We start from the raw sequence: 21,796 nt of genomic DNA on the forward strand, positions 1-21,796 counted from the left end.
GCTTGACTACTGCAATAGCCTTCTCTTGTATCTACCCTCTTCCTCTCTGACCCCCTCCAGCTAATGCAGAATAGGGCAGTAATACTTATCCTTGGCCTCAAGCCCAGGGACCGCATCTTTCCTTCCCTAAAAACGCTTCACTGGATCCCTTTGCATCATCCATAAGGCTGTCTGGGGCCAGGGGACCGCGCTGTCTGCAACTTGCTCTTACTAAATACTCTCCCCCTAGACCTCTACGTTCCTCTGGTACCAACTCCCTGTGTGTAAAGGGTTTTGCTAAACAGAGGACCGGTGGCTGATCTCCTTCCTCAGCTGGCTCCCCCTTATGGAACAGCCTTCCGCTTCTGCTTCGTCTTGATCCAGACCTCCTCAAATTCCGGGAGTTCCTAAGGACTTTGCTTTTCACCTTCTTCCTTCTAACCCCAGTCACTGTGATTGGTGACTAGGGCCCTTGTGTCCTTCGGGACCCTGGCCTTCCACGCCCAATCGCCTCAGCCTCTGCCCACACTCGGCACTTGCCTTCGCACCCACTGGCCTATGTCACTTTAAGCCTGCACTTACCTACTTATTGCAGTTCAACGTTCCCTAGCACTTACTACACTGAGCACTTATCTGCCTCTCACCCACAAGCACAGGAACTCCAGCACTTACCCTCCTTTCCGTTCTTCACCTTCTCACTCTGCACTTGCACGCTCTGAATACTCACATGGCCTAGTAGGTCCGTCTTTATCCTCCAGTGTATAAAGTTTTCAATACCATGTACCCTCCCTGTTGCTGTGTGGGCGCTTCGAAACACAATTCATTTGTTGTATAAGCGCCTAGCAAATGCACAATACATAAAATAAATAAAACTAGGTTTAGTTGAGGAACTTTCCCCGTATTTCTAATAAAGGATCCCCCTCACTGCTATTCCTTGGAACACACCCAGCCGAATTCCAGCAGGTTAATCTGCCACTAACCAATTAAGTAGCTAACTGCATTGTTACTTCATACATAGAACAGCGTGTTTAGAGACTCCCAAACCCTGGTAGGCATAGGGTTTCTTTGGGCTGTGCATCAGAAGGGCTTCTACGATAAGGCCCTGCTTCAACGTTGTGGTGAAAAAAGTTGGTAATAGTCAAAGCAAGCTGAACAACGTACAATTTAGGCACTCTACCGTACACTGTTACCTTGTGTTCGTAAACTGTTAGCCTTAATCACTTTACCATAGCTACTTAAGTGATAGCATATTTTCCAAGCTTTCGCGAAGTTGCACAGCTCCTAACCCTAGAACTAGATTTATCCCCTCAAATGTGGCTTTTAATGAGGTGGATAAGTATTTTGGTGCTGTGAGTCCACATTTTGTCCCCTGAGATTCCTGGATTGGTAGAGTTGAATGCCTTTGCTGACATAAGGTGTTACTGCCTTAGTCTCTTAGTAAGGAGGGAGTGTCTGTGTGTTCTGCTGTTTCATAGACCTTTGGTGAAACCTGAGATGTGTTCTTGAATATTTCCCCAACCCTGCAGGGAAACGAGAGAATGGGGAAGATGGAATTTCTTTTGAAACCGAGGATGAAAGACAGCAATGGGAAGATGACCAGAGGGTAATTATTTCTTTCTTTCTGTATCCTTAATCATATAATGAAGAAAACAAGACTATAAGCATTATTCTCGGCTTTGGGGACCTTTTAATGACCTATATGGTTGAGAGTACAGGTTCCAGTGTTTGATGGTCTATCCCTTGAGTGGGGGATGTTTTTATGGTGGTGGGGGACTGTTGTTCGTTTTTTTCTGTTTTGTCTTTTTGGTTGTGTCTCATGGATCTTTTATAAGGTTGAAAAAATGTTATTCTACATGAGTTATGGATGTCCATATTATGTATTAGTCTATTTTAGTTCTAATGTTATTAGTTTTGCAATTTGGACATAATGGTGTGAAATGGAGATTGTTGTATTGAATTTTGTTGTTCAAAATGTTAGAGATAAAAAAGAAAACGTAACAAGATTTTAAGCAGCTTTAACAAATATGCTTTATTTTAAGTTATCTTTTAACTTCACTTGTGATGGGCAGGAATAGCACCTGAATTACAGATTAAGCCAGGCGAGGTTTGGGTGGTGTGCAAGGTGGGAATGAGAAAAAGATCTTTTGAAACAAGGATTGCTACGGCTGATTGAGTTTGTCAGTGGAACTCCAAACAAGAAGCCTAATGTATTCAGCAACTCCTCACAGACAAGGTCCTTTAAAATGGCACAGATTAGGTGTTCCGTCCTTATTTAGTTAAATAGCATAAGCACCCTGGACCACTGCTTGCGAAACTACAATGTGGGTTAAAAGCAACGACTGAAGCACATTTTCAAAAAACGCTCTCTGGTTTCTCCTTGTCATGCGTTAAAGACCATGCAGCCTTTTTATTTTTTTCCCTTTGAGTTCTGGGACTTGGAGTTCTTTTTCCTGTTTTTTATTTTAGGAAAACTGACCGAATTCCAAGAAAAAATGGGTCTGGGTGTCCTTTTCACTAATGGCAAGGGGAAACTTGGGAGCTCTACTTGAATACTTGAAACGGGCAACCTTGGAATACACAAAGAAAAGGAAAACTAGAGGCGGTGCATCCTAATATCCTCAGTTAAAAAAATTATATTTGACAGTTATATGTATGGGATGGCCTGAAAATGTATATGCACCTGCTAAGGATTGGTTCAAAAAAGAAAATATTAACAAGTTCCCCGTTTTATCACCTCTCCAAAATTCCATGACACAATGCCTCCATTTTCTGAAGAGGAGATGCAGATTCTTCTCAAGCTGAAGTAGTGAAGTACTCCTACTTCCCATGTGCTTTCCCCCATACTATTAGGACAACATAACAGTAAAGAGGGAGGCAACCCAGTGCATTTTGCGAAGCAGCATTTACTAAATATCCATTCAGACTGCATGCTCTGACATGGGCACACCTATTCTATTTTATGGAATTTTTCAATAGCGCCAACACGCCTTGAAGGCCTCGAGGCGCTCACAAGACATACAACAAAAACACATAACCTTACAATGAAAACAGCCTTGATGCATTTAATCAGTTTCTTTGTCAAACAGATGGGTTTTCAAGCCTTTTTTTGAATTGAGATTGAAAGAGTGGATCTAAGTGCACATGGTAGTGCATTCCAGGTAATGGGGGACCATGAATCAAAACTGGATCCTCCTATCCTCTTCAATGAGAAACTAGATTGAGCCAAACGATTATCCTTATTTGAGCGCAGCATGCGCCCAATAGGGGCTCTCTTAATCCAAGAGCAGAGATTGGGTGGGCTGTCATTCGACGGACATATATAGACCAAACTAGAGGTCCTAAATTGTATTCTGAGATGGGGAGCCAGTGCAGTTTCCGATGGGCTGTAGAGACATGGGCCCTTTGGTCAAGTCCACATACTGCACAAACTTCTCCGTTCTGGATCACTTGCAGCTTCCTTAGGTTGGCTTGAGAAGTGCCCGCTAAGAGACTATTACAGTAGTCAAGTTTGGTGTTTGTTGCTGCTGCCTTTAGGGCCCTCTTTTTCTATGACAAATGAGGACGAATTTGCCATAGCAAATGCATCATATAGGCGCATGATGAATTCAGATAGGCAATGTATTTTGTAAAGGTTAGTTCAGAGTTGAAAAAGACTCCAAGTGTTTTGACATGTTTTGAAACAGTGATGTTATTACCTTCAATCAAAAACTGCCATATACTGGGGATCCATTCTTTTTCGTTTTGCACCTGTACCGAGGATCAGGATTTCTGTTTTTTTTTAATCGTTCAAAGTCATTGATTTCTTCTTAGTTTTTGCCATCCAGATCTTGATGGCACCATGAACCTCATTCATCCTTACTAAGTCCATTGAGTAGTACACAGATAATTCCAGGATAATCTGGGTGTCCGCATAATTTGCGAACCGCACACCCAGACCATCCAGGAGGTCACACAATGGTCTTGAGTAGATATTAAACAAGAGGTGACGGGCATGAGCCCTGAAGGACCCCACAATTTAGAGCAGTCTGTTGTGATTGGCATTCATTCTTTGCTACTCGTGCCAACCCTGGGCCAAGAAAGGTTTTAAACCACTCCACAGCTTTATTTGAGCAATTTCCAACTTTAATCAGCCTTAGGGACCAGTTACCTGCATGTTGTGATTTCAGTTGTGTTTCTCTGGGCCCTTTGCTGCACAGAAATATGATTTTTTAAGGAGGGTGTTGTGCCCTCTTGGTCTTAAAGCAAGGTCTCCAATGAGGGCTAGGGCTATGGTGGTGCTGATGTGTTGGGTCCTTGGCATTGTCATCCTTTACTGGACTTCACCCAAAGTTGGGCTTTGGTGGCTCAGCACGGCTGAAGAGGCACTTCCTTACTTCAACAGTGAAGTACATACCCGATCTCCAATAGGGAGTGCCTTCTCTAGTTCCATATGTAAACCGTTGATTACTTCTGAGCATTAAAATATCTGTAAAGAAATCACTCATCCCAGTGGGAATTTTTCACAGTTGAACCTTAGACCTAGGGGCTTTTGTGTGGCACAGTTTACCATCTTGTCTGGTAGCTCACGCTGTGCTGAAGGTCGTCTGTACATTACAAATATGCAGTGTAATGGTAGATTCTAACAAACCATTCTGAAGGGCCCTAGAACAAAAAGGTCTGTGTACGCTGTCAGAAGGGATGAGCACCTAGACCCCACAATTTGGATGTGCAGTCAGCTCCTTCTGTTTTTACGCCTCTGAGGATTCTGGTCTCTTCCCATTGAGAACCTGAAACCCTTGGAGCAAATATTAGAGCACAATGCGTGGAGTTTTGGGAGGGGTGAGGGGGGGGGGCGGGCCAAGATGGCTCTGCATTTTATCTCCTTGCTAGGATGGCCCTACAGTCAAGGGCATGGTCCGCTCCACCTCCTGGGATCCCTATTTTCCAACGTTGCCCAATGCAGCAGTGTTTTAGTTTTCAGACCCATATCCAAGCTCAGGGCCTCATTTGCCTTGTGCATTTTAAGCCTTCGTGTGTGGCCTATTCTGTCCACAAGAGTCACGGTGCACAGGTCCTGCCTCTTCTCTCGAGGGTCCATCCATTTTGGGCTTTCCTGACAATGCGGGCGTTACGGCCTAATTTGAGCTTCCCACTCCACCAAAGCTGCTCCCCTTCTCTGAGGGTTCCTCCTCTTCCATTCGTTCACGCACTCTTCCTTCTCCAGCACTTTTGGTATTTCAACCCTCGGAAAAGCTTTTAGAGCTTGCTTTGGTCAGCAAGGTTCACAGCCTCTTGTGCTGAGTTAAGCACAAGAGGCTGTGGAACCTCGAACATATACATTGATGCCTGTGGAGAGCACCATTCTAGAGGAAGAACATCTGTCCTCTATTGGGGCTTTTTATGAGGTTCCTGGGTGTGACAGAAATTTTAAACATTTCCTCTGGGGGAGAGCAGCAGTTGTATCCGCCAACACTGACAAAATTGGAGCCCCCTTTAAACCAGATTATCTCATGAAAGCCTAGAAAATGTGGGTGTCCACACATCTGGTTACTCTTGTACAGCTACTTCTGACATTTCATTTAACACTGGATGAGAAGTTGTCCTTGTGCTCCAACCTTCCACCATTCGGCAACATTTTCTGCAGCACTAGCTCAAGGAAGACGCCCTTTTTAGTCCTACCTTCAGGACCCCCTTCCTTGGCATTATCTGGTAAGCAGGAGACTCCTTCCTTTTTTGTGTGCAAAAGTGCTCAGCTCCTATTTGCAATAAACTGGCAGACACTGCACCGTTAGCATGCAATATCTGGTTCAGAGAGGACCTAGTTTGTCACGTTTGATACCCGATTGGTACATGGCTCCTGCCAGGCAAGAACCCCAGAGGACCACCTTCAAGGCAGCAACCTCCTTGCTTAACTTGTTGCCTTACTTCTCCTGCATGGGATCTGGCATGGATTCCCATGCTCATGAATATTCCCCATCATCAGGATGGAAATCCTCAGTAAAAGAAAAAATCGGTTTGTTTAATTTCTGAACTGTCTTTTTCCTAACAACCAATCACTGAGCTCTGAGTCATACTCCCCCCCAGCCAATGACTGCCCTCTACCTAAGCCCCTCCTCTGGCAGCCATCTTTAGATTTTTACCACACGTCCAAGTGTTGGGAGTCCTTGTGCTTACCTCTCAAGCTTGTCTGCGTTTTTTAGACTTTTTGCAAGAGTTTTCTTTTTGGTCAATCAAGCCTTATGCTCCATCGATCACCCTTCTGATTAACGGGGACCTGTTTTTCGGATTCTTCTGCGCCCCTCAAGGGCGGATTTCGTCGAGTTTCTTCATGGAGGCTTGCAGAAGATTCTTTAGGCCTACGCCGGGTGCACCACGTCGGAGGAGAAGGATTCCACCCCCTTTTCAAGCTTTGCTCCGACTGCGGCTTACGGAATATTTTCTGGGATGACAAACATTCCCAGTGACTTTACTGCCTGTACCGGATGCACAAGAAGGATGATTGTGCATTTTGCCGTGAGTTCTCAACACGCACGTTGAAGGATCGGCGTAAGCGGCTGAATGAGTGGCTGCAGACCAAGGCCTCTGCACTGGGTGGGTCCCAGGAGCATGCCTCTCCCTGATCCGGGCGGCTGAGCAGGCTTCCAAGTCCTTTGAGGGCGCCCCTCCCACGAGGGTCTAACAAAAGGCCAAGCACTGCCACTGGGAGCGCCGTTGCTGTGGGCTCCTCGTCGGCCAGGGCGCATCTGTCTCTAGCAACTTCGGTCACCAGCCAACGCTCAGGATCTTCATCCAAGAGGCAATCAGACCATCCGGGCAAACTCAAGATGGCCACAGAGACGGCCAAGGAGAAGTCCAAAGCCAGCCTGCCCCAGACTGAGAAAGCCAAAGGGGACTGAAGCTCCAACCCGCCCCCCCAAGGAGAAAGCCAAGCAGGACAAGGCATCCGGGACGGCCACTATGGCCAAGCAGGACAAGGGACCAGTCGTTAACGTGATGGCCCAGGTACACCCGATGAAGGCTCCATCAAGCTGCTGGTGGCATCCCTTTCGAAAGCTGCGGAGGTGGACCCTGAGGTCGCACTTCCGACGGACCCTGACACGGCGACGACGGTGGGATGGGAGACTTACCGCCGCCTAGATCCTCACAGACAGAGGAGATATGCTTGTTTCATGCGATGATCTTCAGAGCTTCGGAGCTCTTGCAGCTTGCACCACAGGATGAGGAGGGCTTCTTGTACCAGGGCTGCAAGGCGAAGAGAAAGACCATCTTTTCAGTCCCACTCTTGGGATGAAGGCCTGTCTCTCATGAAGAACCCTTCTACGGCCTGAGCAAAGAGGGACCGTCTGGAGAAGAAATACAGGGTGCTGGACTCTGCGCCCAAGTGCTTGCAGGCCCAACCTTCACCAGACTCGGTGGTCTCTGCAGCAGGCAAGTCGTCGTTGGGAGCTTTATCCTCTGCAGCGTGCACACCTCCGGACAGCTAGGGGACTAAGTTGGGTGCTATGGCAAGACGTGTTATCTACTCTGCAACGACGACCATCAAGGCTGCCAACACCCTCACTATCGTAGTGTGCTACGACTGAGAGCTGTGGTTCACGCTCGCTCCCCTTCTGGACTTCCTCCCGGACGACAAGAGGTCGGAGGCGTTGGAGATTCTAAAAGAAGGCGAGGTGGTGTCGGACCATGCCATCACGGTGGCCACTGGCATCGCCAACGCAGGGTTCCGCCAGATTGGCAACAGCGTTTGCCTTTGTCGTTGTGGCTGGCTCAAGGCAACCAACTTTCGACAGGACGTCCAGATGAGGGTTTTGGACATGTTCTTTGACGAGACAACCTTTTTCGGGAAGGCTCTAGACGAGTCTCTACAGGCCATCAAGGCTGACACAGACGGCACATGCCCTGGGCACGCTACATCAGTGACGGGTGTCCTTTTGACCCCCAGGAGGCAAGTCTCCCTGTTCTTCCAAGGGTTACCACGGGAGCTTCTCTTTGTACCGCCAATCCTCTCGCTCCTCGGCCCAAGAGACCAACTGGGGCCGTTCCAAGGCTTTCGGAGGATTTAGTCATCGCCAGGGACCCCAAGGCGGCCCGTCTAAGTCCAAGCAAGAATGAACCGGCCGTAACGTTGGGCGTGCACCCCGGTGGTAGGTGAACTTTATTCAGCATGTGGAAGACCATCTCTACTGACTGTTCGGTGATGGATGCTCTCTCCCATGGACACACCCTGAAGTTTCAACGGAAGAGTCCCCAAATACCACTGGTGACCTGTCAGGAAATCCACGTCCCTCAGCTGCTGCTGGAGGTTCGGCCATGCTGAAGAAAGGCCCGATAGAGCTCATCCCAAAGCAACTCTGGGGCACCAAAGTGTACTCAAGGTACTTGCTCGTGAGAAAGAAGACCGGGGGCAGGAGGCCCATTCTCAACCTCGACGACTAAACAAATACATCAAGTCCCAGAAGTTCCGAATGGTCTCTCTTCAACACTTGCTCGGACAGCTAGAAGAGGGAGACTTTCTGTCGTCGTTGGACCTGGAGGATGCGTAATTCCACATCCCAATTCACAAGGAACACTGCAAGTTTCTTTGCTTCGTCGTTCAGGGGAAGCATTTCAAATTCAAGGCCATTTCCTTCGTATTGAAGTCGGTGCCCAGAGTCTGCACAAAGTGCCTGGCGCTGATGGCGGCACATCTGCGACTGCAAGGGATCCACGTCTACCCTTACTTGCACGACTGGCTCATCCGGGCCAGCTCAAGGAGCATCGCCGTTGACCACACAGCGAGGACTGTCCGTCTACTGACGGATCTGGGGTTCTCTGTGGATTATGCTAAGTCCTGCTGGACTCCATCGCAGGACGCGCTGTTCCTGGGATCCCGGCTCCACACGGTGTCATGCCTGGCGTCACCGTCGGAGGAGAGAGTGGTGGCCATCCTGGGCAAGGTGCAACGACTGCTCGCTCTGAAGATCGCCACAGTGAGGTCTATCAAGTCTCTGTTCTGCATGATATCATCATGCATTGATCTCATCCGACTCGGCAGGCTACAGATCTGGCCACTGCAGGAGTTCCTTGGGCCACTGCAGGAGTTCCTTGAAGCCTGTTGGATTCAGGTGTCCGGAAGCTTCCAGGACAAGATCATTCTCGACGAAGGGTTCCGTTGGGCGATGAGGTGGTGGGGCATGCGCTCGCATCTGACCAGAGGCGCAGAATTCCAGGCCTCACCACATCTGGAGACGGTAACGACGGACGTTTCTCTGGAGGGATGGGGAGCCCACAACAGAAGTATTCATGCCAGAGACTGCCAGAGGAAAAGACGTTGCACATCAATGTGCTGGAGCTACGGGCATTGTTTTGTGCCCTCAAATCGTTCCTGCCGTCCCTCAAGGGCAACGTGGTGCGAGTCTTCGCAGACAATACCACCACAATGTTTTACATCAGAAAGCAAAGGGGCACCAGGTCCCCAACGCTCTCCAAAGAAGCGCAGGACTTATGAAATTGGGCCATCGCTCAGGAGATGTTCCTCATCCCGTTTCATCTAACAGGAGTCAAGAACACGGTCACTGACTCTCTGAATAGGGAACTTCGCTCGTGCCACGAGTGGGAGCTTCGGCAGGACCTAGTCGGGAACCTGTACCACAAAAGGGGAAATCCCAGATCGACTTTTTCGCGACGAACACCAAGTGCCGGAGATTTGCCAGCAGGTTTCCCCAGCAGGGGAGCATGGGGGATGCATTCTCATTCCCTTGGGAAGACCTCTTTCTGTATGCGTTACCTCGTTGCCATTGTTACTTCGAGTCATGAATATACTCAGTGTCTGTGCCGGATTATCCTCGTTGCACCGGCGTGGCCGAGGCAGATCTGGTACCCGGACCATCTCCGCATGTCAGCGGCACCATCTGTCAAGCTGCCAGTGGTAGCGGATCTTCTCGTCCGGGAAGGTGGCGCTATTCTTCACCACGATCCAGGGTCTCTGAACCTGAAGGCCTGGCTCTTGCAGCGCTAGAATTCGGTGGCTACAATCTCCCTGTAGACTGCAAGAAAATTCTCGCCAAAGGTAGAGCATAGTCTACTTTGAAATGCTACGGACTCAAGTGGAAGAGATTGTCTATTTGGTGCCGTACCCAGAAGATTGACACGTTGATGTTCAAGTCCCCTCAAGTGCTTACATATTTGCTGTCATTGGCCAAATCGGGGCTGGCCCACGCCTCCATCAAGGTTAATCTGGTGGCCATCTCCCGCTACACCAGATCCCCAGGACGACCATCCTTGTGGTCTCACTGATTGGTCAAGGAATTTCGTCAAGGGACTATTCCACTTGTTCCCGCTGGTGAGGCGTGGGAACTCAATGTGCTGCTTACTAGGCTCATGGGACCTCTGTTCGAGCCTCTGCATTCTGCACCACTCAAGTTCTTGTCTTGGAAAACAGCTTTTCTCGTGTCCATCACCTCTGCACAACGAGTGGGGTAGATCCAGTCCCTTTCCTGTACACCACCTCAATTGACTTCTAGGAGGCGAGGGTGGTGCTGCGGATGCACCCCTCTTTCATGCCCCCGGTGCCGTCTGACTTTAATCTAAACAAGCCCTTGGTGTTGCTTGTTTTTTTTTTCCGCCGCCTTCATCGCCGGCTGAAAGGACTTTGCACTTGATGGACGTGGCTAGAGCGCTGAAGTTTTATGTGCCCCGCACTAAGTTTCTGGAAAACCTCTCGGCTCTTTGAGAACTTTGGTCCTATGAACCATGGGAAGGCCCTGTCCAAGGCTTCCATTTGCAGGCGGCTCTCCGGCTGTATCGCCCACTGTCACCGGTTGGCAAACCGACTGCTGCCTGGCTTTCCGAGAGCCCACTCTACCGGAGCGATCGCTGCTACAGCGGGGTTCCTGTCTGGTGTGCCCCTGATGGACATCTGCATGGCTGCGATGTGGAAGTCGACGCACACCTTCACGAAATTCTACTGCGTCAACAGGGATTCCAGGCAGGAGTGTAGAGTCGGCCAAGCATGCTGCGCAACCTGTTCGCTTGAAGGTGAGCATGATGAGGAGGTAAGCGATGCTTATGTTGAGCCCTTGCCACCTAACATGGTTGTGCATGTGTTTACTGCTATGTATTCTTTATTCATGAACATGCAAATCCATGCCAGACCCCATGCTGAAGAAGTTACAAGTTACTTACCTGTAACTATTGTTCTCCAACATGGGTCTAGCATGGATTCACATGCAAACCCTCCAGCCTTCCGCTCTTCTCTTGGCCTTACTGCCACTTTACATGCTACCAAATCTGAAGATGGCTACCAGAGTAGGGGTTTAGGTAGAGGGCAGTCATTGGCTGGGGCAGTATGACCCAGAGCTCAGTGATTGGTTGTTAGGAGAGACAGTTCAGAAATGAAACTGATATAATTTTTTTCTTTTACCAAGCATTCCCAGCTCGACGACAGGGAATATTCATGAGCATGTGAATCCATGCAAGACCCATGCTGGAGAACAGTTACAGGTAAGTAGAAACGAGATTGGGCCCTAGGGTTGGAACCCTCCTTTGCTAAGCTCTGTCTAATTTTTGGGGCGTCCTTAATAGTGATGTAAGGTCACAGGTTGTTTTTGAGGTGAAGCCCACACCTCCTTGTTTGGTTCGATAGGGGTGATTTTCCTGGCTACCTCGCAGTTTTTGGTTGTTGAAAAAGTAGGTTTTCCACTGTTTTTGCATTTCCTGGTAAGTGCAGATTTTATTCATGAATTAGGGTGTGGACTCATGGTCCCAATTGTGGTCAGCCGACACGTGTTTCAACCTTGTGGCCAACAGACCGAGGACGCAACAGCTCCGCGCAGAGAATATTTACAGGGCCCGCGAGGAGCCCAGCTTTGAACACACAGGACCTAGATGGATTCTACACAGGACCCCACCAGGGCCATTGGCAACTACCATAGCCTTGATAAAGACATTCGAGGTCGAAACGCGTGTCGGCTGACCACAATTGGGACCATGAGTGCACACCCTAATTTATGAATAAAATCTGCACTAACCACTAAATGCAGAAAGTGTGGATGCCTACTTTTTCAACAACCAGAAACTGCGAGGTAGCCAGGAAAATCTGCCCTATCGTTACATATAAGTAACGTGTTCCATCTTCCAGTTTGACCTCCGACCATTGATGCCTGTACCGTTTGTTTAAGCTTCCTCTCTTCACTTCCTGCACTTTATCTAACGTTGGCTCCCCAACAGCTGTCACCAAAACTGAGTAAATTCACAAATTACTTAAGGTCAAGCCAATAGTTTTCCATCAGGTCATAGGGTTTCGATGCTTTTTTGTAGTTCTGAGGGCGGACTGGGAGGGAGGGTTGCAGCCAATTCTGGACTGAGCTAAACAAATTCCAACCTGTGGATGTACAAGATGGTCATGCCATAGTGGATTCGGTACCCAGTTCAGATGGGGGTGGTTGGATGTGTTGCTAGATGCCTACGTGCACATACCCATAGTGAAGTTTCTTCTCAAATTCTTGAGTTGCCATAAGCTAGCAGTTAAAATCCAGTGTCCTTCCCTTTGCTATGATTACTGTCACCAACGTGTTCACAAAGTAATGCCAGGCACTGATTTTCTACGATATGGATACCCTTTTCACGTAAAAATTGAGGGGAGTGGGTTCCATCGATCTTTTTTGTTTTTGTTTTGGGCTATTGTGTGTTGCTTGTGACACCTATAAGCCGAAACTATTACATCAGAGTACTGATGGGGAGACATGGCATACGAGAGGAGGGACACAGCTTGTAGGGGTTTGGTTATTTGCCCACCCATTGACTGCCAATGGCCATGCTAAACCCCAAGGCCATTCACACCCAACTCATGACAGCACCCCCAACACCACCCAAATCAGCTCCTCATGGAAAATCTTTGAGCTTGCTTTAATCAAGCCTTCCCATCAAACGTTGCACTTTAAGGGCCTGCCAATGTTTTCTCGAAGCATTCTCCTGAGTTAATGACTTAATTGGAGTTGTAAACCTGCTGCTGGTTTAATAAAAATGTCTTAACCAGGTCTACCTTCAGCCACTCGATTTATAAGCACTATGCATGCCCTTCACTGAAATCCTGTTAAAAACAAACATTGACATATTGGAGATGGAATTCCAGGTGTGATTGTTTGACATTTCATCACCGCTATTGTCTTTAAAACGGTTTTCTCCTTTTAATTGTGCCTGTACCTTCTTTCCCTTTGCTTCAATTGTCCAGCAAGCAGACAGAGACTGGTACATGATGGATGAGGGACACGATGAGTTTCACAACCCCTTAGCCTACTCCTCTGAAGAGTATGTAAAGAAGCGTGAGCAGCATCTGCAGAAACAGACGCAAAAACGCATCTCTGCACAACGACGCCAGATTAATGAGGTATGCTACATGTATAGGGTCCAACTTGTTTTTTACTGTATCCCGTAGAAATATTTATTGCCTTGATTTATGGTTTCTGCTAGGGTGATATCACTAATATGTCTACTGTGTGCAGCCCCACCCTGCAATTCAGGGAAATTGACATTTTTTTCAAACTCAATGTTTTCAAAAGTATAGTCCATATAAACGTGACGTTCAGCTTTATGCCAAGGTGGTCACCACAATGTTATAAGCTCTAATTCAATTGATTAATGAAATAAGTGTACCTTACTACATTGTTGTTCAGTATTTATATTGCGCCCATCATCACTGTCGTGGTCTTGGGCGCCTGCACTTGTCTGAAAAGATGCGTAGTGTGACCTTGCTACGCAGACGTCAGATCTGGGTATGTGGATATAAAGGAAGAATTCTTTAGGGTAGAGGAGGGGATGGGAAAGGGGCATTAGTTGACAAAACAATTTGATGGGAGACACATGAGATATTAGGGAACATGGTGTGTTGGTTAACTGTGATTAGTTATTGGTAAACGTGGAAAGTTTCAGGAGTGTGCAGCCCGTTTTGAAAACAAGAATTAACAGTGATGGCAGTATCTAGACCAGACGATACTTGGCGCCAAATAAGGTTGGTGATTGTTTGCGTGATGCACTTGAGGTGCCCAACTGGGCCCTATTAAGGTGTTCTCTTTTACCTGCTTAGTTTGCAAGAGACTACTCCCTGTAACAAGGGAGAAAACTGGCTTTGCCAAGCCAGCCAACATGCGCGAGTGCCATGAGTTGGACTTGTATAGATTAATGTGTGGGGAAAGCAAGAGGGGAAGTGGTAAGGGAGGGGAAGAGAAGAGGCAATGAACTCGAGTCAAATACGATGTTCCTAAGCAGTGAGGTGGGTACAATTCAAAACTTTAAGATGGTCGATCTCTGTAGTATTTAATGTCCACTCTTGAACCCACTCTGCTTAATAGCTTAATAATTTCGAGTTAATCAGAATGTAAATTTTCCAACTCTGCCTACCCCTGGAGGTCTGCCCCAGCACTGCAACCGCAGGTTGATCACAACGGCAGTGCCCATAAATCAGGAGGTCAGTAGAGGTTACAGCTACACACTAATGGTGTGAGACTGTCACAATGGGGGACAGCGTTTGTGCTGGTTCAGGGCCTGGGACTGCTTTGTTTCCATGCTAGTTAAATGGCACAACTCGGAGCACCTGTGAATGAGAGGTGGCAGCTGGAGGCCCCAGGCGTTCCCTGCCGCCACTGCACTCCTAGCACAGTGATGTCAGAGGACATCGCTCCACCGAACACTTGCTGCTCCTTAGTTAACACTGCCCAACAACAGCAGGTGCATTACCTGCACATTGTGTTTTCTCCATAGCTAACTTCAATGGGGGAGTCTTTTTGTAATGGGAGGCAATGGGTATTTGGTACTGTGCCTGTGGATAGGTATCTGGATGGGGAAGGGATGAGCTGCATTTTGACAAATAACACTTCCTGCAAACAATAGTAATAGATTTTTTGAATGAATTCACATGGTCGGGATTTACCATACCCAATCTCTACTGAGCAAATACTTAAAGAAGTTCTTCTATACAGATTTCTAGTTACACATTTCTCTCCCTCTCGCGCTGCATATCTTTCTCCTGTCAGTCTATTTGTCTGTGTGACACTCATTTTAATCTCGCAATCTATATGGCCAAACGTCTATTCCAACATCCATTCTCTGTCTACCCCATACCCACCCATTATTCTACTTATCTGCCTTGTTTTCTATCTTTTCATGATTGTGTGTGTGTAAATTAAAGCATTCAGTCAGTGAGGAATTTAAGATTTCATCACTTAGCTGTAAAGCAGCTGTGGCATAGTTTTCTTTTACGGAGAAAGGATAAACCGTACTGTAGAAAAACATGAGTTCTATCGGATTAGGAAACTCGGTTTAAATATCGTCATCAAGAAACTTCTCTGGTGTGGGTTTGATTTTCAGAAGAAGCATAACCTAGTAATGACGAAATAATGGTGATGGTGTGAAGAAACATGCAAATTCGGCAAAGCACTGATCCAAAACCAAATGTGTTTGTGAAAATAAAGCCGAGGAGGAGATAGTAAAATTGCGCTCTGCCACTAAAACACATTTGGAGGAAGATAGCCATAGTCCAAGAATGAGTATGCAAGCATGGATAGAAGTATTGCAACACTGAGGAGTACTTCTGTTCAACGGTGCAATTAAACAGGTAAATTGACTAAAGGGATTCAATGAGTTACCTGATGGCTCGGACTGCTGAAGCTGAATTTAAATCATAATGTAAAGGAAGTCTGCGTGGTGATTGTAGAATGGCAAAAGGATTGTGTTGCTATGAGGATGTGATCTCCCTCTGTTGCCCCTTTTTGTTCTTGGTTATTGTCTGGGATGTCTGTGCATGGGGCAGGGCAAAACGCAGGGGCTACTGTCGGCTATTCAAATTGGCATCACAGAAGGTGTAGCCCTTTCCAGGGACTTGATGTTGCGGAGTCTGCAGGAAAAGGGGACACTCATTACAGCACTGACTAATAGGCATCCGACTCAAAACATGAGAAAGTAAGAGGAAGTGAGTGTACCATATAATTCAGTAGCATAGATGTGGAACATAGGCGAGGTTGTGGTTTTATTTTATGCACACCTAAATGGGTTCTTCTATGGAACCTTCTGTTTAACTTGTTTAAAATAAAAAATGTGAACAGGCTTAGTGTAAAGGCTTGCTCAAGACAACTTGAAGTACTATCCCTTTCGAGTGGATTGTGTCCTCCAACGTATTCCTCATCTTCGATGTATTCCATCCAGCTTTGCTGCTCTTCGGAATTTTTTTCGGCAGAGGGCGCCGTGCGTCGATGTCGATGGTCCCTCGAAGGCCTCCGTCGAGGGTGACGTCATCGGGTGTATAAGTAGCATGCGTGGCCAGTTCTGTTTTTCCACAGTATTGACGTCGACGCAGAAACCCTCGGTTACAAAGGCTCCAACCAAGCCAGGGCAGCCAGAAAAAGAGAAGGAAAAAGTTAAAAAAACATGTAATTCATTCAGAGCCTGGTACTACACCTCTTCCTCCTACTCTCCCAGAGAAGGTTTTCAAGCCTCTCCTTAGAAAGGAGTTTTTCAAATCCTTTCCTCAATTTTTGAGGAACAGGAGAGCTCCGAGGAGGAAAATGTACCTTTTGGATTGGAGTATGGCACCCCAAATGTCCCAGAATGCTTGATCTCAGAGGAAAGCAGAATGAGGGATTTGGTGGAGTCTTTGCACAATGTAAGTGGCATTGATACCTCTCCTGAGAATGATTTTGGTAGACCAGATCCAGGAGAGCATGCCAGTCCATCTTATCGTGAATTAATGACCAAGGTGGTAGACTACTTGGGATGGGCTAAACCAACAGCCCAATTCGTCCAGGACGATATGACAGACATATTGGAGCATGGTCCCACTGAAGTCCCAGTTTTACCTTTTCATGTAGCCTTACAAAACAGGGTGGCCAAGAATTGGGAAACTCCGGATTCTATTCCTCTGGTGAATAAATCCCTAACATCAAAATACCGCCCAGCCAGTAGCGACCCCGGCTATCTGTCAAAACATCCAACTCCCGAGAGTTTGGTCATACAGGCAGCCACAGCTTCCAACAAACTTGCGTACCAGTCTATCCCTCCAGACAGCGACGATAAGCGTGTGGATGGTTGGGCACGGAAGGTATTTTCAGCCGGGAGAATGGCATTAAAATCTGCCAACTTCACATGTGCCTTGGCAAAATGTTCATACACTCTGTGGGAGTGCATCGCAATGGCTGCGGAGCACATACCAGAAGGGGAAGAAAGGGAAGGTTTCCTAGCCATCATTAGAGATGGAAAGGAGGCCATGCAGGAATCCCTTCAATCTGGATTGGACACTGCAGATAGTGTAAGCAGGTCCATGGGCACTAGCATGGTAATGCGCAGGTTTGTGTGGTTATAGAAGTCTGGTTTTGCACCGGACGTACAGAACCGTCTCCTGAACATGCCTTTTGACGGGTCTCACCTTTTTGGCATCAAGGCTGACGAGAGCCTTGAGAGGTTGCAGACCTCAAAAGCAGCGGCCAAATCTTTAGGAGCTCCTATTAGGCAACCACAGCCTTTTTGTGCGCAAGGGCAATTGTGGAGGACGATCCTATCGTTATTACACCTCATACGGGAAGACGAGAGGAATGGCCAGTCAAAGGGGCCAAAGAAAGGCCACTCGTGGTGGACGAGGAAAATGTGCTAAGCCAGCTCCAGCTGCAGCCTCTTTGCCATCAGCAGCTGCAAAATCCGCCACAAAACCACTTTGAGGACTTGCACCACAAAACAGCAGGCTGTCGCAGCATCTGCAAGAATGGCGAGCCATTACTTCAGATGTTTGGGCTCTACAAATAATAGCCCAAGGCTATTGCCTTCCTTTTCTAAAGCAACCCCAAAGCAACCCACCAGGGAGACACCCGTTGAAACTTTCAAACCCGCTCCTACAGCAGGAAGTTCTAACCTTGCTGGAGAAAGGTGCTATAGAACCAGTACCTGCAGCGGAGAGGAACAAGGGTTGGTACTCCCCGTATTTTTGATCCCCAAAAAGGACAGAGGACTGAGACCCATCTTGGACTTAAGAAACTTGAACAAGTTCCTCAGGAAGGACAAGTTCAAGATGGTTACCCTTTCTCAGATCCTTCAGGCCCTTCAACTCCAGGACTGGTTAGTGTCATTGGACCTCCAGCATGCTTATTTTCATGTGCCGATTCATCTCAAACATGGAAAATACCTGAGGTTCGTAGTTGGCGACTCGCACTATCAGTTTCGAGTCCTGCCATTCGGGTTGACCTCCGCCCTGAGGGTCTTCACCAAGTTAATGGTAGTGGTGGCAGCGCACCTCAGGAGAGGGGGATTCATGTCTACCCCTACCTGGACGATTGGTTGATCAGAGCGCGCTCTGCCGAGCAAGCACTGGGTCATCTGAAAGTCACCTGCCACTTCCTCCACAAACTGGGCTTCTCCCTCAATTTCAAGAAGTCACAGATGACACCTTCCCAACAGATTCAGTACATAGGAGGTGTATTAGACACATCCTTGGTAAAGAGCTTGCCTCCCTAGTCGAGGGCTCAAGACATTCTTCAGATGGTTTCCAAATTCCAAAATGCCCAAAATCTCCAGGCTTAGGACTTTTTAAGGTTGCTCGGCCTCATGGCATCCTGCATTTTTCTCGTGCCAGAGGCACGCTTGAGGATGTGATCCCTTCAATGGGCCCTAAAGACTCAGTGGTCCCAGTTCTCGGGTCAAATGACAGATCTTCAGATTCCGAACAAGGTCAGACAAGACCTTTTATGGTGGACCTGTACAGAGAACATTCTAAAAGGAGAACCCTTTTGGCAACCATGGCCGGAGATCGCAGTAGTGACGGCGCCTCACTCCTGGGGTGGGAAGCTCATGCCAACGATTTGACAATCAGCGGTCGTTGGTCTCCATCGGAGTCCAAACTACATATCAACCTTTTTAGAGCAGAGGGCAGTCAGACTAGCGCTGAAGGTCTTCCTGCCATCCGTCAGGGGAAAGAATGTCCTGATAATGACGGACAACACTGTGGCCATGCGCTACCTAAACAAAAGAGGAGGCGTGGGGTCACTACCCCTGTGCAGAGAGGCAATGCAGCTCTGGTATTGGGCGATTCAGGAGGGAATCTCTTTAACAGCAATTCATCTAGCCGGGGAAGAAATTATGACGGCAGATGCTCTGAGCAGGCAGAGCACGGTGTCCCACGAATGGGAACTGGCTCAGAAAGTCATTCAAGAGATGTTCGACATTTGGGGAACCCCTCAAGTAGACCTGTTTGCAACCGGAATCAACCAAAAATGCGAAAGGTATTGCTCAAGGTAATTTCCCCCGAGAGGAGCCCTGGGGGACGCTTTCGTGGTGGAGTGGAATTTCCCACTATTGTACGCGTTCCCTCCGATTCCCGTCATTCCTCAAGTCATAAGGAGGCTGAGATGCTTCAGGAACCGCATGATCCTAATTGCCCCGTATTGGGCCAGGAGAACGCGGTATCCGGACCTTCTAGACATGTCCATCTGTCCTCCAGTACGTCTCCCTCAGAGAGTGAACCTTCTCTCTCAAATGGAAGGTCAGGTTCTCCACCCAGAGGTCAGAACACTCGACCTTCATGCTTGGTATCTGAAAGGCTGAGATGCAGGGATTGGAACCTTCCAGAGGATGTTATGGAGGTATTGCTTTCGGCAAGAAGGCCAGCAACAAAGTCTCTGTACAGTTGCCGTTGGAAAAAGTTTTGCAACTGGTGCAGCTAAAAGAATGTCGATCTTTTTCTACGTTCTATTCCGGAAGTACTATCTTTCCTTCTGACCCTAGCACATAGAGGTCTGAATATTGGAAGAATAAAAGGTTACCTTGCGGCACTTTCCATCTTCAAGCGCTCATCGGAAGAATGCTCATACTTCAAAATTCCTTTGATAACACAATTCATAAAAGGTCTCACTAATGTGTTTCCTCCTCCACCCATTTCAAGTACCGATTTGGATCTAAATTTGGTATTAATTCTTAATGTGTGCCCCTTTTGAGCCTATGCACACGTGTCCATTAAGACTATTAACATGGAAAACAGCATTTTTAGTTGCTCTAACATCAGCAAGAAGAGTGAGTGAATTTCAGGCACTATCTTCTGGGCCACCCTATACTGTGTTCCATAAGGACAGGGTTGTGTTGAGTTAAACCATCATTTATACCGAAGGTAATATCTGATTTTCATTTAAATCAGAAAATTGATTTACCCTCATTCTATCCTCCACCTCATCCTTCTAAGGAGGAAGAAAGACTACACAGACTAGACCCAAAAAGAGCTTTAAGCTTTTACATCTCTAGGCTTTCTAGACTTAGAGTGGACAACCAGTTTATAGGCTACACTGGAAGAAAGCTGGGTCAATCAGTAACAAAACAAACAATTTCGCGCTGGATCGTGCTTTGCATTTCAGAATGCTACAGACTAGCACAAAAAGACCCACCTGAAGGGTTAAGAGCTCATTCCACCAGAGGCATCGCCTCTTCCACAGCCCTTCAACGAGGAGTGCCTATAAGGTCTATTTGCGAAGCAGAAACTTGGTCTTCGCTTCACACCTTCTCAAAATTCTATAACCTGGATGCTTCCCAGTCTAGGGAGCTAACTTTTGGAAAAGCAGTGCATTACTCTGCCATCTAAGGGCAGTTTAAAAATTTAAAAAAAATAAAATAAATAAATCTGACCCCTCCTCCAGAGGAACTATGAAAAATACTGCTTTGGGAGCCTATCTAAGATGAGGAATACGTTGGAGGACACAATCCACTCGAAGAACAAGTTACTTCTTACCTGGTAACGTTCTTTCGATTGGATGTTCCTCCAACGTATTCCTCATCGCCCTCCCAACCTACCCCTCTGTAGATTTTTTCCGGGTTATTGCCATCTCAAATCTCGCAAGGCTGATACCTGTCTGCCGACAAGATCACAGATACAAAAGAGGGGAAAAACAGAACTGAGGCCAACGGGCGCCGCGCGTGCTACTTCTACACCCGATGACGTCACCCTTGGCGGAGGCCTTCGAGGGACCATCGACTCGACGACATCGACGCATGGCGCCCTCTGCCGAAAATATTTCCGAAGAGCAGCATAGCTGGATGGAATACATCTAAGATGAGGAATACGTTGGAGGAACATCCAATCGAAAGAACGTTACCAGGTAAGAAGTAACTTGTTCTTCGTTGTGAACACGATAAGAGGCACCCCTTCTCAAGTACTGATCTCTTATCTGCATTCCCCAGTTCCTTCCCTCCACCCCCAAATACCCCTTTACAGGCTGGGGTTAAGAGGCTTGACGGTTCCAAAAACAAGGTAGACATCAAAAGAAGCAAGGAAGCCCAAGAATTAATAACTCTCGCTTCGTAGCCAAGTATATGCAATGGGATGCATTGTGTCTTGTGAAACGCTTGCTAAAAGAATTAGCACTGCTTTTCGTGAATACAGATTGCACATTATAGTAATAATAGTAATATAACAGTCCTAATGAACTATACCCTGTAATGCACTGAATCTAATTAAACCAATAACCGTCACTGCACTCATAGCGGATCAATGTCAAGCATTAATGGCTAGCTAAACACATCCCTACCAATCCGTCCTGACTAGCCCATGAGTATCTAGCATTGAGCCATCCACACGGAGCTCAGCCGATGATGTGTCTCGGACCTGATTTTCAACACTTAATTTTATTACCTTATTGACATTCAGACATAGCTCTATCAATGCACGTCAGTCAGCATTGGGAAAGCATTTGTTAATTCAGTGCTGCAATAGCCACAGATCTGCCAAACCCCCAAAGGCCAGCGCCAGACCCGCAAGTGATGCAAAAGATCAATTAAGTAGAGGGGCAAACCTCATCACGGCACGAAAACACATGACTTAAAGCCCTGGTGTATGCAAAAG

The 21,796-nt window shown here is 47.3% G+C and overlaps 1 protein-coding gene across 1 annotated transcript in view; it reads left to right on the forward strand.

Annotated features, from left to right (window-relative positions):
• Positions 1–21,796, forward strand: part of DHX38 (DEAH-box helicase 38) — a 2,105,687-nt gene that overhangs the window by 513,119 nt on the left and 1,570,772 nt on the right. The window contains exons 7-8 of the mRNA XM_069635507.1: positions 1,506–1,582; positions 13,169–13,324. Coding sequence (XP_069491608.1) covers positions 1,506–1,582; positions 13,169–13,324 — 233 coding nt within the window. The remainder of the gene's footprint in view (positions 1–1,505; positions 1,583–13,168; positions 13,325–21,796) is intronic.

The sequence above is a fragment of the Ambystoma mexicanum genome, chromosome 1q, assembly GCF_040938575.1.
Source record: "Ambystoma mexicanum isolate Mex_15411 chromosome 1q, UKY_AmexF1_1, whole genome shotgun sequence".
Classification (NCBI taxonomy): domain Eukaryota; kingdom Metazoa; phylum Chordata; class Amphibia; order Caudata; family Ambystomatidae; genus Ambystoma; species Ambystoma mexicanum.